The sequence below is a fragment of the Pelecanus crispus genome, chromosome 3, assembly GCF_030463565.1.
Source record: "Pelecanus crispus isolate bPelCri1 chromosome 3, bPelCri1.pri, whole genome shotgun sequence".
In the NCBI taxonomy this organism is placed as follows: Eukaryota; Metazoa; Chordata; class Aves; order Pelecaniformes; family Pelecanidae; genus Pelecanus; species Pelecanus crispus.
In genome coordinates this window covers 99,206,396-99,228,184 of record NC_134645.1, presented here as the reverse complement: position 1 = coordinate 99,228,184, position 21,789 = coordinate 99,206,396, and the positions used below count along the sequence as shown (strand labels likewise).

The following is a 21,789-nucleotide window of genomic DNA, read 5'->3' as shown; positions in this document are numbered from 1 at the left end:
TGGTTCTTTCTGTAATTGAACTAGAACACCAAGAATTCAGTTTTGTGGGACACATGGAACATGAACACTGTATGAATTTCTTTCTGATTTAACTCGGAGAGGCAAGTAAGGTATGCTGTTATATAGACTAAATTGCAGTACCAGTTGATATCTCAGAAGTTGTGAGCGATAGAGTAGGAGGATGGCTGCGCTCTGGAGAGGGACTCTTCAATTGAAGTTTTCCTTGACAGGTTGCTTTCCTTTATAAAACATATTCCCCTCCCATCTCACACTTGAAATAGAGGATTTTAAAACTGGATGTCATTGGAGCTGAGCTGTGTAGCAGTATGTGTGCTGTAATACGTACTTGTGGACACTTGATCTTTGGTAAAGTTATTATTTTACTGTAACTCTTTGATATTTCTCAGTAAAATGACATAAATAAAAAAGTTGCATGTATTTGATTAAGGGAAACTTTGAGAGTAAAATGATAATGATAGTCATTCATTATTTCCAAAGTTTCATCCTTTTGTCTTTACTTTTTGTATGTTTTGATTGTGCTTTTGCCTGTGCATACATGTGAGAAGAGAGAGAGTCTGGGGCTTGTCCAGCCTAAGTGTAGAAAAAATTCTCATCTGCTTCATTTTCTTCTAAACGCAGGATGTTCTTTGTATATATTTACTATTTTGTGAAGTACAACTTGAATTATCCCAGGAAATAGGGCTTCCTCTATTTCCTTTAGAAGAAAATTCCTAATAGATCTTAGTGTCAAGAAGATTTCCTGGAGGTTCAACATTTTCTACTTCATCCTATGACACCTAATAAAATACTCCTCTGTCTATCTTCCATTCATTCAGAACACGCAAGGCTATAAACTTCCAGTGTGTCCCCAGGTGTAGTCTTTTATTTCACAGTCTTCAATATCCTTTTCTTAAATACGTGTAAGTAATTGAAGAAGGAATCACCTTTCCTTTCTAAGATCCTAGTTGAAGTTAGTCATTATTTAGTCTTTCTAATATTTTGATGTCTGTACTATAAGTCTCAGTGATGAAACCGGTCCACATAAGACAGCTCAAGTACTGGGGAAGCTTCCAATCTACTTGAAAAATAGAAGCTATTACTCATGGATAGGACGACAACAATCATGGACCTCAAGGGTCTATATATAAAAATACTAAAAAATGACAATTAAGAGAAGCAGTTGTAACCCTCCTGTATATTAGTACAGCACTTCTATTTGTCAGCTTTAGATTCTGCTAGAAATGCTTCAGTCTGAACAAAAGATTAGAAGAGTAAATTCGGTAAGCTGCAAATCTTGATGTAACCATGGCCACTGCATATACAGTCTTGTTAGTCTGAATGTTTTTTGGAGTAATGGAAAAACATGCATTTTGCATTATAGACTAAGGGTCCAAGTTCCTAGTTTGTCTGAATGGTCATGGAGTCAGTGCCACTCTGCTGAAAATGTGGCTCCTTACCTTTGCTACCCATCAATACAGATACTTGATTTGGGCAGGAGGAAGATTTTCTGAAGTCCTTTAAATCCTATTTCATGCAGTCAAGACTGGGTGCTCTACCTGCTGGATGTAAATGTGAACTGAGTTTTCTCATACTCGTCTCCTAATGCTATATAGGGAAGTATTAGAGTATTCTCTTTCTCATCCTGTAACAATTTAGTCACCTCTTTGTACCTTTTGAACTTTGAGGTTGGGGGGAATGTTTTTCTTTTCTTTGTACAATTGTTCTGCTGACATTGTTGGTAGCATTTTACAATTGTTTTAGTGAAGTCATATGAGGTTAAATGTTGTTTACAAGGCAGCCATCTCAATGAATGGGCAGGCAAGTGTTTTTATTTGACAGAATTTTTTTTATTACCAACCAGACCATATACAGTCACAGAGACACCTGTATGCAGATACTCTAGGGGAAAAGGAAAAGCATATTGTTAATTCTACAGGAAGTCTCTACCTGTAATAAAAGCAGTCACATTGGCATTTATCCTAGTAAGCTAAACATTACCAAGGCTTATCCTGTAGTTCTGTGGTATTTGGCTTGATCTGGCCATCTTCATACTGTTTAACTCTTTTGCCCTTTGAAACAGGTTTAATCAAAACTGCCTGTTGGGAATATTCCCAGGCCTATGCTAACTTTTGAACTGTGCATGGGAATTATATGGGGAAATGCTAATTAGACTCATTGAAATGTCTGCAAGAGACCTTCACAGTTGGGGTGTATCAGTTTAATGATATAGATGACCAAGATCCAGGTCCCAAGCCATATCACTGTTTAATTTACTTACACATACCCATTTGGTCAGATTAAAGGTTCATCAGGCTCAGCATCCTGCTTCTAATGATAGCCAGAAGCGGTGCCTGGGGAAATGCATAAGGACAAAGTAAGCAAGTACAATGCTTCTCCCCATGTACTCTTGCAGCCTCCAATTATTTGAGGCTGTGATCTCAGCCAGATGTGTTTTCAGTGAATTTAGTAACCTTCAATAGACTTCTCTTCCATTAGTGAGTGCAGTTTTCCCTTGAACTCATGTAAACTTTAAGCATCTGCAGTATCCTGTGGTGAGGAATTGTGCCATTTATCTTTGTGTTTGAAGGAACCACTTCCTTTTGTTTATTTGGAACCTGCTTCCTCTTAATTTAATTTGGTGTCCCCTACTTCTTCTGTTGGAAGATTCCTGTTCTCCATTTCAGTATCAATCAAGAATCAATAAGCATCTGTCATGCATCCTGAGCTGTCTCTTCCAAATTGAATACCAGCTTACTTAGTATCTCTTACTGTGAAAACTGTTCTGTATTTGATCATCCTTACTGACTGCCTCTGGATGTTTTTGAGTTCTGTTGCAGTTTTTAAAGATGGTAGAGACAAAAACTTCAGTGTGTATAATATCACAGTAAAATTCTTTGTCTCGTTCTCTGTGCCTTCGTAGTATCTCCTCACATGGAACTTCCTTTTTTACCCTCTCTTTAGCTTTGAGTGTGACCTGAAGATCGCACGCTTGGTCCTTTTGAACTGACAATTACCAGTCATTGCATTTAGGAAGCTGCAATTGTGTTCACATATGTTATGGCTATGTATGGGACATAAGGTTTTTACCCTCTTCACCGTTTTAAATATAACTACACCGAACTTCATTTGTCCTTCTTTTGCGATGTCATTTCATCTCATCATGCCTGTATTGAGTTGGTGACAGTTCATCCTCATCTGTTTTATCCTGTGTAATTTGGTATCATCACCAGATTTGAGTGTAAACGATTCATGTCTTGCTGAGAACAAGATCAGTGGAAAAGTGACTTTGCCAATACCTAAATGCTGGTGCGAACTCTCAAACTCTTTCTGCCTTGGATTACAAATATAATATTTGACGGGTGCATTTTTTTGGCATTCAAAAGGTATCTTCTTCAGTCTGAATTCTCTCCACCAAGATTTGGTGTAGTCTGAAGCTCTGAAAATGGATGTTTGCACATATTTAGTACAATTCAGTCCACAAAGCTCTCCAAATTCCAATTGCTCCCACAACGTAGGAAGCCTCTTGCATGGTAGGCCCAGATGTGGAGCTCCAGGCAAGAAAGCACACGCAGTGCTCTGCAGAAACCGCCAAACCTGTTCTGAATGAGCTATCTGGGGTACAAGAAGCATTGCAACTTCATTAATGGGCACTCTGGTTGAGATGTAAGGTTTAATAGTATGAGCAGAGTGCCAGGTTATTTGGATGTACTGCTTCCAGTAATGGTTACTTCTGTGCCACCTGGGAGATTTCTGTGAAGGCATATCCAGAGATGGATGATTGGGCACCATTACAGCTATGGATGCCTAGAAAAGATGTACTAGTTTGGAAACAGTTAAGGCAGTAAACCTTTTGAATGATAATTTTGATAAATAGTAATTAATTTAAAATTAATGTAAAAATCTTTATCTATAAGGTGTGCTGCACACTTAGCATCTGAGAAAACATTGTGGAGGAGCAAAGAAACATCCACTGGCGGTGACAGAGACCAGAGCATTATCCCCTCTCTATATAGACATATTGAGGTCCCAGTTTCCATTTAACAACTCTGAGGTTTGTGTAGCACCAGTGGGGTGAATGCTAGGGCTTGGGTCGTCAGGGCACCTGCGTACAGGAGAGAGGGTAGAGATGGGCATGGACCTTGAGTGAGCTACATGGGGAAAACGAGAAGAATGGGTGGCATATCTGTGTGTATTTCTGAGAGAGTTGGAAGAGACAGAGTAATTCAGAAGCCAGACTGGGGTTACATCTGTTCTAAAGTGGGAATAAACCCGAGATTTGTAGTGTGTCCTAGCTCTTTCATTTGACTGCACTGCCTTCCAGAAGGTATGTGGTCTGGGTGTAGTCTGAGAGCGGTAAATCTTACTCCTTTTCAGAATCAAAAGTAGAATACAGAATTTCTCATTTCCTTGCTTTTCGTCAGCTTGGCTAGTGAATTGTTTGTATTCTGTGATGAGTGGAAGGTGTCCCATGCTCAGCCTGTGCTTTTGGTTCACTGGAAGAGAAGGATCATCCTCTGCTGCAGCTACCTAGTGTTTTAGCTCAAGTGATAAAGCTTATAGCTATGAATTGAAATATTCTCTCTTCTGACTCCACAGATGATCTTTGGTGAAAGGCCTTATAATTCATTATGATAGATGTTTTTTGTTGTTCACCATTTATTAATCTGAACGGACTGAATTTTAAGCAGATGATTGCTGAGCCAAAAGATAAGAAATGCCAGAATAGAATTAATTCGCAAACTACATGTGACCTCAATTGGATTAGAGAGGCCTGGAAATAGCCCATCATATGAGTGTTCCCACAAGATAGTCTCAGAGAAATAGGTCTGACTGAAGTTCAACATCCAGTCATTTTTGTTCAAACTTATTTTCTTATCACTGTTTCTGGATTTATTTTTCTGGTCTGCTTGCTATTTTTGTTACTTGTATCTGTGCCTTCTCTCTTCCCTTTTTTCTGGGTCATAACTTACCTTGCCTGTTGTGTAGACACGCACCCATGCACATATTTGTCCATTCTTTTTCCCCATTTTACTTTTCCAGAAGCTGTTTACATTTCACTAGTTGCTATGCATAATATCTTTGAGGAAAGGGTTATCTTTAACTGGAAGTGCTGTGAGAAGCATTGTAGGTACAGTGTACCGTAATGTGAGTACTTCAATTCCTTACAGACCTCATGTGTTCAGGTGGTATCATTGATCTGGTCTTACAGTTAGCCAGGACTGAAGATTAAAGTAGTTTCATGTGGCTGTAATTCTCAGTATTTTCTGACAGTGTAGTCTAGGTGGGATGTTTCTTCTTGATATGTATTTCCTTGATTTCCAGTTGAATGTGCACATTTAGACTAATACACTTGTATGTTTACATACATACTTAAGTGTGTACTAGAACAAGTCATTGCCTTCCAGGAAATACAACATCTTACAATCACAAAAATATTTAGTAACATACCAATTAATAGATTTATAAATTATATAAGATCTGACTGAATTCTTTTGATTTACTGCAATGCAGTTATTAAAGGAAATGCTTTCTTTACCAAGAACTTTAAGTCAGAAAGGAGGCTCTGGAGGAAGAATGCAATACAGCAATAGAGAGTAAGCACAACTGAATCCTTGCTGGCAGGTGCAGTGTATTACTTTAACATAGCAAACTGAATAAAGCTCCTGACATGTGAGTCTCCTTTCTTTCAAACGGGAGGCAGTTCTTGGTAGTTGCTGAGCAAAGATAGGCTGTATGACTGAGCTGGCGGTGCTCCACAGCAAGGAGGCCATCAGTATACACTGCAGCTGCTACTATCAGTGAGATTATGTTGTATGCACTGTTGCAGAGGATTATTCTTTATGAAGAAGAGAGTACTTACAGGTAGTAAGAAGAGAAGAGGCAATAGGATAATGTAATAAAACAGTACTGATGCTGCAATATTAGAAAACATCATTTAGCATAAATTGCATATATGCTTATGCAGCCTTGTAGTTTTTTATAGTTTAGCCTCATATTGTGAGACCATTTTAAAAATTCTTCTGTATGGTATTTCTAAAATAGGCATGAATGCTAAGAAGTAAATTTGCAGATGAAATACATGCATTTAAGTCAATGGACTCCCTAAATGGGCTCTTGCAATTTTGAGTAAGTGAATATCTGATTAGACAGTGTTTGCAATTAGAATAAGGATCAGAATTCATGCACAGAGAGTGATGAAAGCAGAAACAACAAAATGGCTACTCACACTAGTCACTGTAGAACAGGAGATGACAGAACCTTTGTTCATGAATATACCAAAAATAAAACTCAGTGGGTGTGTGTGAGCGGGGGAAGCTTTCCACCTGCAGAGACAGATGTGGATCTTACTACTGCAAAGTCAGCAACATATGTGTTTAAGTGTATTTAAGTCTCCAAAGCACTTTTTGCCCCCTCCACTTAGCAGTAGTTGATGTTTGTTAAGGTAATACTGTCAATGATTAAAAACAGTCTTTCTCCCCTATCTCCTCCTTTCCAGCTGTTTCTTCCTATCCCTAGTGTTTCTGTGCGCTGTTATCGCAACTGTTTGTGTGATGTTTATTAAAGTAAATAAATCAGGGAAGTGTTTTGACCAAAAAAAGCATCTGTTTACTGGGTTATATCCCAGCAGATTCTGTTTCTCCAGACTGCTCTCTGGCTTTTCTTCAGCAACCAAGGTATTCCAGAAGAATAGGCATATTTTAATGACAAGAAGGTGCTGCAGTCCAATATAGATGACTTTTTGGGCTGGAGAAGAACAGTATGATTCCTTTTGGATGAAACTAAACTGAAAGATATACTCCAGGAGCAAGCCTAAGGTGCTGCAATTGCTAATGGCTCTTGAGTTCATGAAAACCGACTAAAGCTACTCTAAGGTAGGTTTAGAATAGCTCCAACAAAATACATGTAGTATGAACATCTAGTACTCTGCATTGTTTGCTCCATAGATCCTCTTCTGTTGTGCCACACTGTTTGCTAATGTAGACATACCTAGAAAATACTTACTCTGAAGAAGATGTGACGTAGCAGGCACACAAGTCAAGGGTATTAAGGCTGTTATCAAAGATGTCCACAAAATTTAAAGAATGGTAAATTGTACAGAAGTAAGTGTCTAATGTAGTTAACCCAATCAGCAGCTTTATGCTGCTACTTTGTACAGTACACTCATTGGCCATCTTTGTGTATTCTTAAATTTTAGTTTAAGAAACCAAAGAAGCTAGCTTAGAACAGCTGATTTACAACAGAAGTTCAGAGTTTCTATGACAGTAAGTGGACACTGACTTGTCTTAGATGTCTACAGGGAGCATATCGCTGATCTTCCTCGTATGGTGAGGCCAATGTATATTGTGCACAGATAAAGAAAGAAGTTTTGCCCTGTACCCTTTCATGAGTTTTATGTACTTACTGAAGGCTAGTGTTAACTTAAACTTGCTTCTGTTATCAACAGCCAGCTCAAATTTCCCAGGATGCCCCTTCTAAAGATGCTTCCTTCCCTTCAGTAGGCTGCAGAACATTCTTTCTAGACCCATTGATTTTTCATGCCTCACTGCACAGTGGTCCAGCTAGAACAGAAAGTTGACAATTTTTTTCATGCACAGTACCCTGTGGGCTGGTTGTATGGACAGCTGTCAGGGAAGTGGGAGCTGTGGATTTTCATCATCTCAAAAAGAAAGAAAACTTCCTGCATTAAATCTATAATTACTAAATTTTATGCAAAAGGCAGCCATTTCCTACTTCTCTAGCTGTGTTTTGAACTGGCCTTAGTGAAGTCTGAACAAGGTGTGCTTATTCTGAACACAGATCAAGCCTCCTCCTTAGATAAATATCCATCAGAAGACTGAACACTTCACACCTTTAGATTGTACCAGGGTCCATGAGAACTTTACTGAAACCCCAATTTCCTGGTCAAAAGTATGTATTTCTGTGACCTTAATAAAATACTTACTGTAGTCTAAGAAAATAGAGGTAACCGATACTGCTGTCTGTGTGGGCCTAATGAGCATGGTTAATAGTTACAGCTACAGAAAATGCCATTATTTCAGTTGTGTGATAGAAATAGAGCTAGAGGTGCAGCCTTTGCAGAAAAGACATAGCAGTCCATCAGCTTGTGCAAACACTCTATGTTACTTTAACCATCTGCAGAACATCTTTTAGAGTCTAAATAACAATAGCAATAGCCTGCCAAAACCATGAAAGCATGGGTGTCTAAAAAATACTACGCTCTGTGAAAGTAATACTATTTGTCAACTGCTGACAAGAACAGATTGGGTTTAGGTTGCCTTAAGAGACCAGCCTTGAAAAGAAACTAGTTTATTCCTCCTACGGAAAAATCTTCATTCAATGCTAACACTAAGCCAGTATAAATAGAAACCTCCCCACTAAAAGGCAGATAGAATTTTAAACAATTGTAGCTGAAAGTCAAGTCCATTTGTAGTATTTACTTAAGAGAGGGAAAAATAACGTGATCATTAAATGAGACAGCTTTTTTCTTTCTAGGTTTTAATCTACTGATAGATACGCAAGATGCTTAAATTCAAAATTATTGTGGAGTTTGGTGCTGGAAACTTAGAGCCAAATTCAAATATTAGTTTTGTTCATGAGTGATGTAAGAGCAAAATTCTGTAAAAGCTCAAATATTTGTGCAAGTCAAAACATGTATTGATTCCCTTGAGTTAGGCACAGTACAAAGACAGAGCAGACCATTTACCTCATCCCAAAGACAGAGTTAAAAGATAAAGTTTAAGACAGAAGATGGATACCTACAGAACAACCAGACTTGATTGGTTAATTAAAAAATAAATTATATGAAAGATGATGCTTCACCTATTGTGTAGATTTTGTGCTCATCACAACAGAGAAGAATTGGCCTGAAGGGAGAGTTTGCTGAATGGCAATAAATGGTGTGACTTTGTGTAAACCTTGCAATGCCAAGTTGTGCACTGAGTTTAGTACTTAGGGTTTCCAGTATTTAAGTATGCGTGCATGAGAACCAGCAAAGGAGATGATGAACAGTTTTAGCAATGACATTCCTAATGGGTGGGTGAGAGCAGGATGAAGGAGCATTTGTGAAAATAGTGTGATCAAGTCCAGGTGAAAGTGGTAGCTCTCTAGGTAGCTGGAAAAGGTTATGTCTATGGTCTGGATGTGGTTTGTATCTGAGAGGCTCACTTCAAGAATATTGCAGTTCTGGTGACCAGTAGAATCAGTGATTGTTCAGTGACAAAAGAGGAAGCTTTCTCAAGGAAAAAATTTTGAAAGAAACATGTAAAACTAATTCAAATGGTTAGATATCAACAAGAAGGTACTGGAAAGTTAAGATGTTCCCTTGGACAGGAGGCAAGTCTGGAGTAGAAGTGTAAATGATGACTCATAGAAATGAGTGTTGATTTTATATTTGCAGATGAGATTAGCCAGAGACAGTGTATGAGGGGAAAACTGGACCATGAATGTACCCTGTATAGCCTCTTCATGGAAAGTTGCATGTATGAGTTGTCTGACTGAATTCATGAGTCTTTATAGTTTGGAAAGCCTTTTGCTTTTTGATCATGAGGAAAGGTATAGCACAATAAATTACGTGCAATACACCAATTTTCAAACTGAAGTGCTATTCCATGTATATAATGTATTATAGAATTCAGCCAGATGGAGTGAGTAAAGAATAGAATATCCATTACTATTCATGGTGGGTTTTTTTTAGAGTCTTTAAAATATATTCAGTTATTTCTTTCTGTAGATTAAATTCTTCAAATAATCATAATATTGATTTTTTGGGGAAGCTTTGAGTTATTTTAGAAAGCTACTTACACCCACTAAAGCCTCTGCACGTAAATACCAAGTAGCATTTGCAAATGAAGATCACCATGAAAAGGCTTCGTGATTTTTCCTTATAAACACATTTTACCTGACTGATTGTACTTTCTCTGAAGAGAGCATGAATATGTTTGAGTGGGTGTTGAGAATACATATGATCTAGGAGACTGAAACTCTGCTTTCAGATAGCTCATGCTTTAGGTTGTATTATTTTTCTTATTTTTATGTATAAAACTTTAATCTTGGGTTAAGAATTTTTCTTTCAAGTTAAGTCTGGGAATATATGATCAAATAATTACCAAAAAGAGTAGACTTTTGGAAGTTGATTTTGTTTGTTTTTTCTCCTTGGCATTGAAAGGTTTGAAGTCAAAAAAAAAAAAAAAAAAAAAAAAGAGTGAAATGGTGATGGCAGGATGAGCCATGGCAGGACAGCATACAGAGCAAAGTTTGTAAACCACAACATCTAAATTTCATGTGGCAAAAAGCAAAGCCAGTGTGAGCATCTTAAGCCTGAGTACATTTGTTTGGGGTATTCATTATTGAATAACAAAGCTAAATATTAGGTTGTGGTTAGTCTTGTATAAATTGTAGCAAGCAGAAGTTATCCAAAATGTCAGTATTTTTTCTTCTTGTGTTGACTAACATCTATCACCCAAAAGGACCAAGTTGTGTCTTTATGTTTCTTTTATGCTAACAAGTCTCTTAGATGACAATGTATGTTACATACTATTATACATAGATTACTTTTCCGCTTACCACAGCATTATTTAATGCCTTTTAGTATTTCATTAATGATCTTAACTACTAGCTCTGGTCAGCATCAGGGAATGTGAGGCAGTCTTTTAGATTTCCACAAGATAGGGTTACCTTGAAAATAAGTACCAAAGTGAGATTCAGAGATCTGTAAGGAGCACATTAAGAGATCAAAGGATTGTTCATTTGTGTTTTCAATAAAGCATTGCTGGTAGCCTTGCTGTGGCATTTTCTAGATGTGAAAGACTAGAATCTGAGTTTTCTGAAGGCTTAGTTCTCAAGTATATCATAGTTCTGTAGGCTATGTAAGAAAAGATTTCAATAAGGCAATAACTGAGGACACTATTGCCTGCCAGGGTGCCATGGAATTGATAGACTGTTTTAGAAATCGATGTTTGTGGATGTTGCAATGTGAGAGTTTCACTTGCATGAAGAATGTAATGGTGTGCCTAAGCTACATGACTTGATCAAATGTGGATACACTCCTTCAACCTAAAGAGGTTGCTAACCCTTCAGAATACGTTTATCTGTCTCCTGTTTCCCCTTTGTTGTTTGGTTTGATTTTTATTTTACTGTTCTTTCTCTCTGAACTGATGCTATTCAATGACTGCGTTTGGTGATAATGGCATGGTGACAGTGCAAACAGCTCAGTCATATTGTTATCCTGTATATTGCTGGCATTTGAATCAATGTTTGTCTGTCTTTCAATGCCTTCATGAAAAAAGAAAATTTATTTATTAAATGAGAGAATTTTGACTCCTTAAGACATGTGCCTCCTGCAAACACTGTGATCATTACTTAGCAAGGACATCATCCTAAGAAAAGCTAAAACTGTTTTAACATGTGACTTTGTCACATTTTCCAAGAGAGCGCAATCATAGCAGAACCAAGGAGCAGTCTAGAGGAAATGTTATCCTGGAAGAGTGTACAGGGTTATATCTGCCTCTCCCCCACAAAGGCATACATACGATGAAGTATCATCAAGTCTGTCTAGAGCATTCTCAAGCAAAATCTACAGTTAAGGCAATTTTGCTCTATTCTTAGATCGTTACTGTACTTCTCTGCCTTTTTAACCCCAATTTCCACACACTCCCCCAAGCCTAAATCCTTTTGGCTACAAATTAAACCCATTATTTGTATTATTACTATGAAAAACTTATTGCCCCATTTATATCATTCTTCCCCATATTTAAGATTCATCAACATGTTCTGTGTTCAGTCTTTCCTCCTAACTTTTTTTTTTTTTCAAACTTTCTATCATTCGGGTTTGGAGAAGAGCAGATACCTAAAAGGTGTTAAACTTCCATGAAAAATATGATGCCCTGAACTAGATGCTGGTTTTCACTGTTCTCATCAGTGGCAAGTAAACCAGAATAATTGTTTTTTTCAATTTGCATTTGGCTCATCCCAGAATGGAGTCTGGCCTTTTAAAAATAGCTTTGTGTTACAGACTGCCACTCACTACGTGATCCATGATAATCCCCAGATCCTTTTCTGCGGTAGTGCTACAGGGATTATTCCTTACTTGTTATTTGTGCATTTGATGTCTCCATTTGGAGAGCACTACACTGTAACATTTATTGGACTTGTTATTTTTAATCATTGTTCTGACTGATCGAGGTCATTTTGCATTTTAAGGTTTTTTCTGTGAAGAATAAAAATGGATGGCTGCCTCATTCCTGCTGACAGGAAGAGGCAATTCATCAGTGCAGTTTTGGAGCCGCGGGCTGGCCTGGCTTCAGATCATTCTGTGCCTAAGATTCTGGACTCAGTTGAGGTGGTAGTTTGCCTTTATATAGCTTCTCTGGCTTAGAAATGCTTAGAGCTCACTTAGAAATGTGATGCGTGATCTAAGCGGCAGTTAGCCCGTATGAACGTCTTCAGTACTGCTCAGTCTACGTAAGCGAAGCAGGAAGGAAAGATCTTTCTCCTGGCATGTTATCCGGCTTGGTCAGGCATGACACCTGCTGTTTGGGGCTCTTTCACAAGACGGCAATGGCACAGTTTGGAATCAGAAGGTTTTTGGTCACAGTTTCTTGATCAGTGTACCTACTGAGCTCTCTGAATGCCTGATGCCTATGAAGCTTTGTGATCACATGCTTCCTTGCTGTGTCTGAGTATCCTAAATAGGTGGGTTCAGGAAGACACAGGCTTCACAGTGACATCCTTCCAGGTCATCACTGTTGATTTGAGTTTACTAGAAATAGAAGTGTGTTTCTGCAACGTTTTATGCTGGCTCTTTCTGACCCTGCTTAGGTAATAGTCTTACGTGATACAGGGTTACAGCCTGTTTGGAAATAAGCTTCTTGTGTCACTGTTCCGTTTCCTTACATAGTTTCTCTCAGTCTGAACTGAGACAAGATCATTAGTCTCCCTTGATTTCCACACCTTTTAAATGGTATAGTGTCTCAGCAGTCCTGAGGTGCTTCATCCCGAGTATTGCCGTTTTCCTGAAGTATACTGTCCCACATTCTGCAGAAGGGTTACAGGTCAGTCAATAAGAATGTTATTGGGATGGAGCCCTTCATAACCCCAACTCTCCAGGCATCTGTCAGCAAAACCAGAAAGAGCCATAGGGTTTTTTTTGAACTGAAGATACTGATTTTTTAAATTCATAACTTATTTAGGAGAAGTCAATAAGCATCACTATGAGCTGGGTTCAGTTTAAAAGAAGCTATGGAGAAATGGTCACAAGAAATGAAAATTCACATAGAGCATTCTGCTGAGACAGAGCTGTAGCAAAACACAGAACAGTATTTTAAAAAAACAACAAGCCATATCTTAAAGATATGCAGGGTAAAATCATGGAGTTACAGAGGTTAAAAATTATAAGGTATCTACACTGAGTTAGTGATACTGTGTATCTTGCGTACTTTGGAGAGTATTTCAGCTATTGTTAACAATGGTACTGTAAAATGCTTGGAACAAAAGATATCAAGAATTCCTGATTAGTATCATTAACAGAGCAGCGCTGAAAAAAAAAAATTACCTTTTTAGGTAAATTTTTAGCTACAAATGTATTTTACTTCCAAATATTTTACTTTTGCCTTTATAATAAGCAGGAAATAGTATGCAAGGAAAATGAAGGAGCCTTAAAGTAGACAAGTGAGTTGAAGGCTGGTGCTGTTGTCTTGCAGGGGCCATGCGTGAACCCCTGGCTCTAAAGAATGTTACCACTGAATTCAGTGTACCCGCTACTACACACGGCAGAGTGAATCCCTCCCAGCAGTTATACTGGAGCAACCCCATCAGCTTGTTCTGTTGGGGTGACTGAAAGCAGAATGCACCCAAAGAAACACAAATAATTGAGTGTTATATTGGATTAGTTTTAGTTAACTAATAAACCAGGCATGGCAATTCCAGAGTTTTGTCATCCTGTTTTTGCAATAAATAGTCTTTAATTGTCTCATCTGAATATAGTATAAGCAGGCAGGAACATTAGATATAAAATGGCATTAACATATTTTTCTCTTTTTTTTTGTTAATCTATGAGGTAAGCCACAATGTTGATTATTAACAGCCTCCTCTACACTGCAGAGTGGCTTCAGCAATTCTGCAAATTGGCTAGATTTGAAGCTGTTAATTATGCAGTATAGTGCGCTCCATAAAGGCAGAAATGAGCGTGACTTGGCTCAGTTCTCATGAGAATAAATTGTAAAAATTGGACCTCTGTGTGTTTTGAATTCTGGCTTCACAGAGGACATGGACGTTCCATACGACAGGCTTGGCGAGGACAAGTCATTTACTCCATTAAAAATCAGAATAGGTTTGTAGTAAAATCGCATAACTGGCAGGAAACCCATGGCTCTTGGGACTCTGCAGAGGTCCAAGGCTCATTAACGGGGGGTGCTTTTGATCATTTTGTCTAAGAAACTGACAAACATCTTAAATCTGAGTATCTTGTAAATCATAAGGAAGGGAGTTTTTCTTTCTTCCCTGCATTCACCATCCACACTTGTATGTGTCTAGAATTGCCTGCCAGAGTTTTAAAGTTGCTGTCTGCCTGCTGTGGAAGAAAAAGGCACGGTCTCCAACACATGCTGCTCGTCTAACATCAAGGCAAATGATAAGCGAGGGTGAGGGGAGGGTCATCTTTTCGCTTAGGCTCTCTGTTTAGGTTTTTATTTAAATGTAGATGTTGCATAACAAATTATGACAAGATACTTTTACCTTAGGTTTCCACCTATACATCAAGGAATTTACAGGATTTACTTCTGAAGCAAATCTGTGCATATTTATATCATTTTCTCCTAAAGTATGAAAGCAGATAAACAAATCATAGAAGAAAAAACAGCTCCATAAATTGGAAAGATTTCTAAATCTTGTGGAAATATATTCAGATAAGGACATACTACATCAAATACATGACTGTACCTTTGTAGCTGTTGCAAGATTGTAGCAGTGTAACTGATAGTAGTTGAAAGATCCTGAAAGCAGTATTAAATGTCCAGTGTGTCACAGTGATGAAAAGTAAAATGGCATTTTTGCAGTTTCTTCTAAAAGTTTAGGTGAACTATTTAAAAAGAATAGTAAGTTTGGGACTTCAACTGCTATTTTTTTAAACAGTGAAAGAAAATTACTGTCTCAACCAATGCCTTAATCCATAGAACAGAGGACTTCATAGTTTAAACATACTAAAATAACCAGTGTTAAATTCCTGTAACTGTTTGGTGTCATTTAAAGTTCTGCAATAAATGTATAGATTTATCTGGGTACTTTTTTTTTTTTGGCAAGCTAGAAAGGCAATACTTGAGGAAAAACCTTAACAGTATGATTCAGGCTAATGTGTAGCATTAGGTTTGTTGTCAACAAGATGTATTAAAATGGAAACAATGAACTAGCGAAGCCATCTTGTGCATGGGATTATTAAATTCACAGTTTGCTGTTGCTAATTTGTTAGTAGGCTTCAGTTGTTTAAGAAAGCTCATACAAACTCACTTTGCAAAACCGATTATTAGATGAAATGCCCTCTGTCGTTGCCACTGGAGGAATAGCTCTGAATCAGGGCTGTGTCACAAATGGAGTTAGCTGAATGATCTCAGTTCAATACCATTTACCTAACAGAATTATGAAGATGATGCTGGCGTAATGAATAGGTTCTGCTCAGATAAGTAGTCCCCTGGAGATAATGGAAATCAGTGCAGGGGTGTTTGCTTTCTTTGGTTGATATGAAGAGCTTGGACTCTAATAAAGTCAGTCCTTGTGCTTTTATCAGAGTTATATTACTTTTATGATTTGACAAAGGTCAGTCTAGTGCCAGAGATGCAATTATAGAGCTGTTTAGACTTGTTGATTCTGGAAGACAGTCTCCCTTAAATTATGCTTCTTAAGCAGGTGTATTTTGTTCACTTCGATGAAATATGTGATGAAATATAAAAGCATGGTAGCTAATACAGAACTGAATCCTTTTTTGTATCCTACAAAGAATATTGTGTTTTGTAGTCAGTGTTTCATGAGCAAACACAGAAACCAGCCTGTATAGTCGATTCTGAAGGATCCTTCCCACCATTTTTTTCTTTTGATTCATAATGTTGTTCATGTTCATACTTCTGAGAAAATTTTCAGAACAAAAATTGTTTCCATTTTTCAAATGCAATCAGTGAACCATATACCAGTATGAGTCAAAGACAAATGATAATATTGAGGACAGTTCTGTTATCAGATATTTAAAACAAGAATTGTTTATTAAAAAACAGTCTCAGAATGAAAGCCATTAATTTAATATCAATGTTAAGATTTTCAAAAGGAAAACTGTTCCCCAGTGTAAATTTCTGTTTCACTGCCATGTTCTCAGAGCACTGTGAGAACCAAGAATATTTTTCTGTGGTGAGTCTTTATGGATGTTCAGTGGCACTGTGAAGTACAGGGAACTGTAGCTGTCAGCGCTAGGCATTTTTAGAGAGGCATTTAGTTGGAAAGAATTTCTGTTGGAGTGTAAGAAATACTTTTGCTTGTGCAGCCAGCAATGTATATGTAGCAATTCATGTGGAACAGACCAGAATTTTAAAATATTTTTCCTGTTAAAAAGTGTCATGGGTTAGTATTTGTCTTGTATATATAATAAAATAAATACTCATTTTTTTAGGGTGAAAAAGGAGATAAAGGAGAACCGGGACCAGAAGGCATTCGTGGAAGAGAGGTAAACTGAGTGATCATGAAACAGTCAAGTTACAAACTTTTGGGGGGATGGTTAAGCAATGAAACTCAGGAGAGTGATGGATTTAGAAAATGTGTATGCCTGGAGAGTTAACATCCACAAGATGATGGGGCAAGAAAAAGAGATGCATTCAGGTGAAATGTGCTAGGTTTCATGATAGTTCTGCTGAGGGCTCATGAGAGAAACTGAAACAAGCATGGGGATTAAAGCAACACAATATAGATGAGAATCATTCCTGGTTGGATAATCTGCTGGAAAAAGAGGCAGGGTAAAGCTAGGCCTGGAGCCTTGGTTTCTGAAAAGGAAAATACACAGGCTGTTAGCCATTTCTAGGTGAGAGCCATGGGTCACTGACTGTGCCATGTAGCGCATGTGATAGAGAATTTGAGTTAAAATTTCACTTTTTCTCTACCAGATTTTAATGCCTACTTAGTTTGGTCTGGTCCATATTTGAGGCAGAGCATGAATCTGTGTCTAAAAATACTGGGTAATCCTGATCATTGAGTTCACATTCAAGCTTGAACCTGAGCTAACGCTATAGACGCACCCAGTAATAAACCTTACTTTTGCCTAATTTATTTTTAAATTTAAATTTATTTTTGTATATATTAAACCAAGATGAAATGGCAGAAAATCAGATTTTTTTCAATGCAGTACTGAAATGGCCAGCCAGCATGATTTGAACAGCAAGATTTAAAAAAAAGAAAAGAAAATCAAGCCAGCAGTTTTCTTTATCCCCCTCTTCCCCTCCTGTCTTCTCTTTGACCTAGCTGGGGGTCAACCTGGGTTTAGGTTTAATGCAGGGTACTGCATTAATTGGCTCTCCAATTGCAAAGCATCGTAGCTGAAGGCAGAGAGCATGTCACAGAGAGATCTGAACCTGACTGTCCAGATTCCATGAGGAATGACTGGCATTAGGACTGGAATCCAGATACAGGATTTAGAAAAACCATTCAGCAAAGCTTTTTTAAGCAACTTTACCAAAAGAGTGAAAGCGTCAACATTTGACACAAAAATGCTATGACAGTCTGGGTCTACCGAAAGTGCAGTAAAACAGACTACATAATTATGACACTTTTTATGTCATCTGGCTTTCTATGCACACTGTAACCATAAAAATATTTTTCCTATTTCAGGTTATTATAATTTAATGCTAGATAAATCAGACTATTTTGGACTAATAGTGGGTGTCCTCCATATGAAAACATATACTATGTACTGAGCTGAAACTATGTTTAGGTATTCAAAGAGGTATTCTCTTGTAGCCTGCCTGTCTGTAAAGGTGAACCGTATACTTCTGTCATGCATACATATATGCTGACAGCATGGAAAAAACACATCTGTGTTTCTTTCCATAGCTCTGGGGACATTTCTGTGTTGCTCTTACACGATCTCCTTTACTACATGGGATCTTGTTCCATAAACCTTTTAGGAAGAGTAAGGTATACCAAGTATCTGGTGAACTCTAGAACATATTTGACATAGTGGCACTGTGAAAGTGTAAAATATCGAACCTTTATATTTTGAAATATTTACTGAACTGTTGTAATGTATCAGGAAATGATAGATTATCATTATGGGAACTGTCATTAAAGCATTTTGGAAGTAAAATTGCACAAGGCAATATAATGTTATATTGTTTGAATCCACACATAATTCCTTTTTAACAACACATATAAAATGCTTTGGATTCAGTCATCACTGTGCGTGGAGATGTCAGTCATTAAGTTTAAATTTAAAGGACTGTGTATCATTGACTCTTGGTTGCTATCAGTGTCGCTCAAACTCATTCCGCATACAGAAGTGTAACATCTGATATTTCTGAAATAATCAAGTTAATCTGCTTACATGCGTGTAATCTGCAGCGCTGTATAAAGAAAGCCTGAAAACACTTAAAGCTAGTGGTATCGGCTGCTGGCAGCTGTTGACTATGCCTGGGGGAGTAAGGGTTTCCGTATTCACAAGTGAAGAACTTCAAAATGATGACTAAACATTTTATCTTGCCCAAATGGTAGAAACATATTTGAATTTATTTTAATCAAAATCAGGAAAGTAGGTGTCACAGAACAGTTTTGCTTGCTGTTACTACTTGTGTTTTCTTAGCTGTACAAAGAGTTCTTGCTGGAATGAAGTAGCATGACAGAGGGGAAGCCGGACCTGACTTGGAGACTAGGCTTTCTGTAATGATGAAGATTCCTAAAAAGTTTAATTCCCTCATTCCTCACTGATTGTGCTAACTGGGTCAGTTAATCTTATTGAGAACCAGGTTTGGATACAGGAGCTGTGAATATATTTAGCTGCTCTGCACATCTCCCAGTTTATCACTCCAGGAATCTGAGCCAAGATCTACAATGCCGTGTCCCAGTCTGGGACATTATTCAAAATCCATCTGACAACATGAATACTTACTATAAATACTAGTAATGTGGTTGCCATTGTTTTTAGCTTCTTAAGGAGTAGTTATAAATAACATAATATATTACTAATGTAGTCTTCCCATGCTATGTGTTCACATTACATCTGTAAGCAGGTATTTGCCTGTATAATATGAACAGCCAGTTTGCTTGAGTAGTATCTCTGTTTTATCCCTTGAGACTTCTTTAGCCACTTGACATTAATAATGCTATCATTTGTATCACTGTAACAAGTGGAGCTTCATAAACACACTGTCTGAAAGAAATCCTGATAAATACAGTTTCTTCTCCATCACGCTCTTATCCCATATGGAATAAGGACAAATTTGCAATACAAATATCCATGAAACTATCTGTGGAGTAAGATCTATGTTGTATTCGTACGCTTGTCCGTTGAACTGAAATGGAAAGAAAATCTTTATCATTGAAACTTTTAGACTCTTTTTGGAGTCATGTCATTTCGTTGATCAGTGGTGCAGGTAGGAGGTGAATACCATGGGATACTACCAATTAATGTTTTGCTGACATAAATGAAATCCTTCAGCAAAAGTAAGTGAAAACAGAAAGTTTTACCATATCAGCATGTGTCATGTTAAAAAAATAAAAAAAGTGTAAAAAATCTGAAATTAAAATCTAGTATATACTCTCTACAACATTAAAACAAGTAATTCACTAATTATTTTTTTTTCTTCTGCTGGGAAAAGTGATACCCTAAGTGACTTGTTAAAAACTTTCCTACATAAAATGTTGTTGTTCTTTACATGCCTGATGTCAAAGGATGGACCTCTGAAGTTCAGTAAGCAATGAAAAAATTCCCACGTTTTCAATGGAAAGACAGAAAACATATTGGACCTTTTTACTTTTATGCTTGTGGGAAAAGGTGAACGGATGAACATTTTTAAAGGGATCCAGTGTCTTGGTACGATAGTGACGCTTTCACCTTCACACCCTCATGGCCTGTCTCTCTAGTCTTGAACTCTCTTAGTATTAGCGTTGTAAGGAAATATTTGCGTAGGAAGAGAAGAATCCTATTGTTTGAAAGTATGGAGTTGGTAATGATATTTAATTACATCTAGAGTTTGAGGATTCTGTTAGGAACAGAAGTATAAGGAGATAGTAGGCGTTGCTCAGGATCCAGAAAATTCTAGTAGTGTAGCAATTTGAAGCTTTTGAATGGCGATAAGGAGAAAAGAGCAATGGCAATATTTAAAAGTACATGAGACATAAACTGAAAAATAGTATATTGTTTGGAGCTTTGAAAATACTTTGCTAAATTAGAAATGTTATTCCAACATATACAGCTTGGTGTTGCACAGCTGACTCTGAAGCTGTTTTAATTTAGATTTTGAGGCTGCTCTGTGGAGAAAGTGTAGTTCTGTTGCCTTACTCGTTACAGTATTTCCAAGTTTTATTACTCTGTAGAGATTGTTGATTTGATCTGTAATAACTTGGTTGCACATTGTTGGTTAGTGTGTTGGACTGTTTACTGTATTTCCAGTACTTTAGATAATACGTGTTGTTCTAGTAGATTCTAACCTGATGTGAGATTGAACCAGATTACTCCAATGCAGGCCAGGGAATTGTAAATAATGAATGAAGTTTTTCCAAACAGGTATCTTTTAGAGTGAAAAACCTGTTCTCCTCAAAAGATTATGCCAGTCTGACAGCATTTTCTATTGCCACATGCATGCAGCGTAGTGTATGCTGCACAAATAGGTGCATTTCCAGTGCGTGACACTTGGCTGCTGCAGGAGCTGCTGGAATCCTCTGGTTGGGGTCCAGCTGATCTTTGCATTTTTTCATTAGGAAGAGCACCTGTCATCAGCTGCTGGTACATTTTACCTGTTTCATCTCTTTTCTGTGATGATGTGGAAGCACTGTCTGCTGCTGTCTCTATGAGAAAATTTTCAGTGCATGATATAGTTTTCTCAGGCCTTGGTGAACCTGCTAGAGCGTGTTAAGTCAGAATTCATCAAGTAAAGCATTAGGGCACAAAAAGCATGTTTTCCTTGGAGGGAATGCTTAACATAACAATTTTTCTAATGTTCCTGAACTCTACAAAGAGTTTTCTTATTGATAATTTCATGCAAAACTAACAATTCAATTATTTTGGTATGCTTTTTCAGACTTCTCTGATCAAATTCATGTCTGTTACTATGGTAAACATTTTGTCTCATGGTGAGAGGTTAATGCACTTCTCAGATATTTCCCAGCTGTGGATGAGTAACTGATGGCAGCTGAGAAGGCTGTGGGCCCTGTCTTCTGACATTACTGGTGAGGTTTGCATTGTGGCTCATATCTGTCTCTTCATCTCAGGAGTTTGTCTTCAACGAGCTGTTAAACAGAACCCTGGCTCTCGCTGCCCTTGGTCCCTCCGGTCTCCAGTCCATATGGATGGACTTCAGTCCAGTTGTCTGCTGCCAGGCAACGTAAGCCTTAGAAACTCTGGCAGCTCTGTAAGAGTTTCCCAGTAAGCTTCCTCTCCTTACCCTTGCTTTCTTGAGGCTTCTGTGTTTGCTCCCAGATCAGCTCATTGTCAGTCTACTGCTGAAAGTCATCCTCAAACTTCTCTGGCCTGTCATTCGAATCCTCCTGTTTGGACTGCAGAGTTTTTATCACAGGGATTGCCAGCTAGTTGGTCTCAGCCAGAAAGGTGTC

At 37.8% G+C, this 21,789-nt stretch overlaps 1 protein-coding gene across 1 annotated transcript in view; it reads left to right on the top strand.

The window, feature by feature from the left end:
• The window catches only part of COL19A1 (collagen type XIX alpha 1 chain), a 204,938-nt gene that overhangs the window by 81,018 nt on the left and 102,131 nt on the right, over positions 1-21,789 (top strand). Inside the window, exon 11 of the mRNA XM_075708001.1 lies at positions 16,646-16,699. Coding sequence (XP_075564116.1) covers positions 16,646-16,699 — 54 coding nt within the window. The remainder of the gene's footprint in view (positions 1-16,645; positions 16,700-21,789) is intronic.